The sequence below is a fragment of the Belonocnema kinseyi genome, chromosome 2, assembly GCF_010883055.1.
Source record: "Belonocnema kinseyi isolate 2016_QV_RU_SX_M_011 chromosome 2, B_treatae_v1, whole genome shotgun sequence".
Lineage (NCBI taxonomy): Eukaryota > Metazoa > Arthropoda > Insecta > Hymenoptera > Cynipidae > Belonocnema > Belonocnema kinseyi.
In genome coordinates this window covers 70,013,509-70,019,608 of record NC_046658.1, presented here as the reverse complement: position 1 = coordinate 70,019,608, position 6,100 = coordinate 70,013,509, and the positions used below count along the sequence as shown (strand labels likewise).

At 26.8% G+C, this 6,100-nt stretch overlaps 1 protein-coding gene across 1 annotated transcript in view; it reads left to right on the top strand.

The window, feature by feature from the left end:
* Window positions 1-6,100, top strand: part of LOC117168325 (protein KRI1 homolog) — an 11,673-nt gene that overhangs the window by 2,070 nt on the left and 3,503 nt on the right. Inside the window, exon 5 of the mRNA XM_033353902.1 lies at window positions 4,367-4,799. Within this exon, the coding sequence (XP_033209793.1) occupies window positions 4,367-4,799 (433 nt within the window). The remainder of the gene's footprint in view (window positions 1-4,366; window positions 4,800-6,100) is intronic.

The following is a 6,100-nucleotide window of genomic DNA, read 5'->3' as shown; positions in this document are numbered from 1 at the left end:
TCTTTGAAACTTACTCTACAAATTGACATAGATTTCCATTAGCGCAGCTCTCTGGAAGTTGCTTTTTTTGCGATCAACAATAGTGCTCTTTTTACTGCGCAGTGTTGCACCTCGCGTTGCACCGCTCAAATATATTGTCATTTTTCATGGTTAGGTTGTCTATGTTCTTTTCAGGTATTGTAGAACTTGTCGAATGTTATATAAATTATGTTAAAATATTTATTTACACAAGTATATTTTACAGTAGATTATGTATATTTATTTCTACATTTTTTGTCTTTTTGACATGCACAAAAAGAAATGCATTTAGCTTTATATTTTACGCATGGACAAGATTTCTCACTTATACAAGCTTTGCAATTACAACACATAACGAAATCATCTGGAGGCGGTAGCAATATGTGTATTTTTTTAGGTATCAATGTCTCATCCTTCATTTCATAACCAAACATAAGAGGATTTAAAATATCTGCCTTTTCATTCAAACAATTTATTTGCTGATATGTGACATAAAAAGCTCGTCGAATTTGCAATTCAAGTGAAGCAGATGTACACGCCATTTTTTGAAATTCATGTTTTGCAGAGTGGTGGTATTGCATATAGCGAAACTCATCGAATGTGCTACTAGAACTATTCTTTTGAAGGACGCTTATCAAGTCATGATTATTTTCGTAAATATTATAATAATTGTATAAATTATTATAGGAATTATATTTATTACGATATTAATAGTTGATATACTTAACTGTTGTGAATTCCTTTACATCCATGAAGACAAATTTGCAATAATAAAATTTTCGATATCATCCGAAAAGCGTATACAGTACTGTTTCGATTGTTAAGAGAGCCGTATTGTTTTTGAAATTTTCAAAAATGTTCAGTAGATCAAAAGTAATCAACGCTGAAAGTTAGTAAAAAACGTCAAATTTCCGACCTTCAAAAATGTATATCTTTTGAAATATACATTTTACGAAAATTTTACTAGAGACCTTTTCTTCTTAAAATGAGCCATATTTTCTAAAAAAAATTTGTCCGAATCGAAAAAACGACATTTTCATAATTTGTTTAAACAATTTCAATTTAAACAATGTTGTACGCATTTTTCGAAAAATTAAGTTGTGGATTCGGATTCAGGGGCTCAAAATACATAAGAATAGAGGGTTTTCAGCTTTGGCGGTCTTAGTGCATACGGGATCATACCCAGCCCCCGGACTACAATTTTCAACAAAATATATGAATTTTCTACCGAATAGTTAAATTTTTAACTTGCACAATATACAGGATAAAGTTTCAACCAAGAATGGAATATTTAAATTTTTAGATAAAAACTGATTAAAAAAACTAACATGGAACACAAAAAAACGAGTTTTCAACAAAATGGTTAAATTTTCAGCCAAAAAGGCAGGGTGAAGTTTTAACCAAACATGGAGTAGTTAAATTTTCAGCTTAAAAATATTTTTTAACAGAAAAGATGACTTTTTATTAAATTTGTTAAATCTCCAACCAAAAAGATTAACGCTCTACCAAAAAAGATGAAATTTTTTATGAAATACATGAATTTACTACAAAATACATCAATGTTCAACAAAATTATTTAATTTTAAAGCTAAAAAGACGAATTATATAAAAAAGTTGAATTTTCAACCCAGAAATATGATTTTTTAATCAAGAAGTTTATTTTTCCACCAAATTGTTGAACTTTCAAGCCAACAAGATGAATTGTCTACAAAACAGTAGAATTTTAACATAACAGTTTGTATACAAAGTAGTTCACCTTTAAGTCAAATAATCGGCCGTCAAGCAAAAAGATGAATTCTCAACGAAGCATGTAACTGTTGATGTTTGAACTGAGGAATTGCAATTTTAACCAAAAAGGACACATTTATAACCAAGAAGATTAAATTTCTACAAAAGAAAGACGCATTTTCAACAAAATACATAAATTTTCATCCAAAAAGTTGAACTATAAATTAAGAAAGATAGATTTTTAACTGAAAAAATACATTTTTAACAAAAAATGGAGTATTTGATGTCAGTTTAAAAAATTTATTTTCGACCATTGGGAATGGTTAAACTGCGCTACGCCGCCTGGTGATAAAAATCCGAACTAGAAACAATAGGTGCGATTTTAAAGTTTTACATTAACTTCAGCATAAATTTGTTTTAACGATTTTTATTGTAGAGTTTAAAGTATTTTTTGTATACTAAAAGCAAGTCTTTATTAGAAACAAAGGGCTTTAGATGAAATTTACATTTTATAAGGTGAAGAAACATATTTTTTTTTACATAAATATCTATCCAACTGTGATTTCCATCCTTTTTAAAGGTAAATTAATAATGATTTTTAAAATTAAACTTCTCTTTATAATTTTTAAAGTGAATAGTAATTAATTTTACAAGACGATTTGAAATTAGTTCGCAATTTTAGAATTTCCAGTTTCTAACTTTAAAAATTATGTAAACTATTTCAATTGGAAGTCTTATTAGTTAAACAAATGTAAACTCCCGATTGAAACTTTATAATCTATTTTCAATTTTGAAATAACTTAAAAATAATATATTCATAAACAAAGGCTTTTATCAAATTTAAAATATTATTTTAGGCTATAATATTCCATTTTTAAATCATTAGAAATATCTGACTGTTTATTTAAAATCAGTAATTGTTGTTAAATATTAAAAACAAAATTTTTACGTTGCATTTTAATTGTTCTATTTAAAGAAAATTAATTTGTAAGTCAAATTTTTGAACCTTGATGTATAAATAACAATAGCATATTTTTCTTTAAAAAATTCAAGGAAGTTGAAGAAATATTTAGAGATTTTGAAAAAAATTCAATTTAAAATTTGAAATTATTTGAAATAATTTAAACAAAGTGTGTACGTGTACCGCCAAAATAAGGATTTGGCAGATTTCGAACAAAAAATTTAAAAGATTTTTAAGAATTTGAAATGGCTTCAGAAGATTAAAAAAAATTTCATGTGAAAATTAATAATGATTTCGATTTTGAAAAGATAATTTTCGTTGATTACTCAAAAAGATTTACAATAATTTACAAAGTTATCAAAAATTAATGTGGAAGATTTTAAGGCAATTTGTTTAATTTGGCAGAATTAAAAAAAATTGAGAAAAAAAGATTCATTTTAAAGGATGTTTAGAAGTTTTGAAATAAATTCAAAAATAATTTTAAAAATGTAAACAACATACAGATCTTTCATGATTCTTAAATAAAATTTGGAAGCATTTTAAGGATTTTTTAACGATTTAAATTATAAATAATTTAACTTTTAATTTAAGAAGTTTTCAGTTTATAAAAAATTTAATCGTACAATTTTTTATGTGTTATATATTTAGAACTGAATCTGAATCTTTAAACTCTACTATTGATAAAAGTTAAAAAATTTATTTTGTAGTTTAACTGCATTTAATTAAAAATTCTTCAGTTTAAAAGTGTTAGTAGCTTCCAGTGTATAGGTGTAAATTATTTCGAAAGTTCCACTTTGAGTGCGAACCGGGAAATTACGGGGAATTTTTTTCTTGCATTAACACTTCCACCCTAAATCGTCTATTACTCGTATTCTTCGCATAATGTGGATAAAATTTGTCGCTACATACTTTATTTAAAGTTTATTTAAACTTAAATTCATTGAAACTTACATGAAATAGTGAAATACTTATTATTTGTTTAAAACCTATTTGACAAAAATGTGTTTTTTTCACTGTATAATATGGAAATTCTATGTAAAACTAATTGTTTTTTCTTATGAAGATTTGTTTTTAGTATTTACTCATTGTTTGATACTTCACAAAACTATCGTAAAGTCACTTTTATGCAAAAATTAATGTACAATTTTAAAATTGTACGTACTCTTTCTAGTTCCAGTTTTGGGCACCAGGTGACGAAATGGTAGACCTCCATTCTCAATATATGAAATGAATTTTCATCAAAGCAGTTAAATTTTTAACCAAAGAGATGAACCTTTAACTTAAGAAATGAATTTTTTTACAAAGTAGTTGACATTTTGATAAAAATGACGACTTTTTAACAATATAGTTTCTCTTTCAAGAAAATAATTACATTTTAAATCAAATAATAAATTTATTGACCAAACGAGATGAATTATGAACCAACAATATAATAGTAACATTTTCTATTAAAAAAATATCTTTTATCCAAAAATATAGCTGGATTTTTTATTATATTTGACTTCTAAATGTTATCCAAGTTCGTAACGTTATTTCCACTTATAGCATCCTCCCATCCCTCTTAAACTGGAAACGTAGTTTGTAGAAAGTACCGCGAGACAACTTTTTCTTTTAGGACTACATCACTGCTTAAAACCATTATTTTTTTGGAAACTGTAGATATCCTCGTACCCTTGAAAATTCAATGAGGAAGAAAGATACACGCAGAGCAGAGAAAAGAGTAGAGCTCAAAACCAGAAAGGAGCAAGAAAAGTTCCGGAAAAAGGAAGAGCTTAAGGAACTCAAAGCTCTTAAGAGAAAAGAGGTTGAGGAGAAATTAGAAAAATTGAAGGAAATCACAGGAAATGACGATATCATGTTAAACATGGCAGACTTGGAAGGAGACTTCGATCCAAACGAACACGACCGAAAAATGCAGCAAATGTTTAACGATGAATATTATACTGTTCCTGAAAATGATAGCAAACCTCAGTTTCCCGAAATTGACGAGGAAATAAACGGAGAGTTACCTTTCAATAATTATGAGGATAATCAGATGGACACAGGTAATAATTATGAAGGAGGACCTGAATGTGAAGATCCTAATTTCGTTGTAAGTATATATTGCCTTTTTTAAATTTATTTGTATTTTAAAATCTGACCACGCACACAGAAAGCGTGAGAATTTTCAATCTTTTTGGAATTAGAATGTGGCTGGCAGTTCTTGATTTAGTTTAGGTTAACGATTAAGTTAAATAACTTTTATAAATTATCGTTAATAAAAAATGATAAATTAAACAGCATTTAATATATCATGATATTTTAAGCCTATTGAGAATGGTGGTCTACCATTTCGCCACCTGGTGCCGAAAACGGGAACTAGAAAGAGAAGGTTCAATTTCAAAGATGTATTTTAATTTTTGCAAAAAAGTTTGTATTTTATTTTAGATACAATTTCCATCGTATACAGTGAAAAACACATTTTTGTAAAATGTTTTAAAAAATTTCACTATTTCATGTAAGTTCCAGTGCATTATAAGCTTAAATAAACTTTAATTAATGTATGTAGCGACAAATTTTATCCAGATTATGCAAAGAATACGAATAATAGACGATTGGAATTGAAATACGAATTCTATAAGTAAATTAATAAAAATTTACTTTGAGTTAATTTTTCCTTTAAAGTAAGTCCAGTTAAGTTTATAAGGTGTTGAAAATCACAATAAATAGTACAATAATCGTTTTTCATTTTGTTAAAAAAATATTTCTGTCAGAAAATGTGTTTTTTTCACTATATAAGATAAGGATTCGATCTAAAAACTTTTGTTTCCTATAAAGACTTATTTTTAGTATCCGATAAATACTTTAAACTCCACCAAAAAGTCGTGAAAACTCTTTTATGCACAAATTACAAAAGCATCTTTAAAATCGAACATATACTTTCTAGTTCGGATTTTTGTCAACAGATAGCGCATCATAGCTTAAACCATTCCCAATAATAAGGATATGCGTTGTAAAGCTCAATATTCACACTTACAAGTTCGACTTCATAAACGACAATTTGACAAATAATAATCTCAATTTAAATTTTCATCATAAAATATTCCCGGTAATTTTCTGGTTATTTCCCAGTTCACAAAAATGTTTTCCGGTCTTCGAAATTAGAGTTAAAATTCAAAAGTTGTAACTGTTAAAACTGAAGGGTTTTTCATTTTAAGTAATCAAAACTGAACAACAAATAAAAGCAGCCAAAATGAAAGTCTTCTGATATTTCAACCTTTCAAATCTTCCAAAATAAAGCTTAAATTTTTTTTTTAAATGTTATTCCACCATTTAATAATGAACAAGTTTTGTAATAGAAACCTTATAATTTCAATAAGTTTTATTTTAGGACTTTAAAAATAAATACATCAA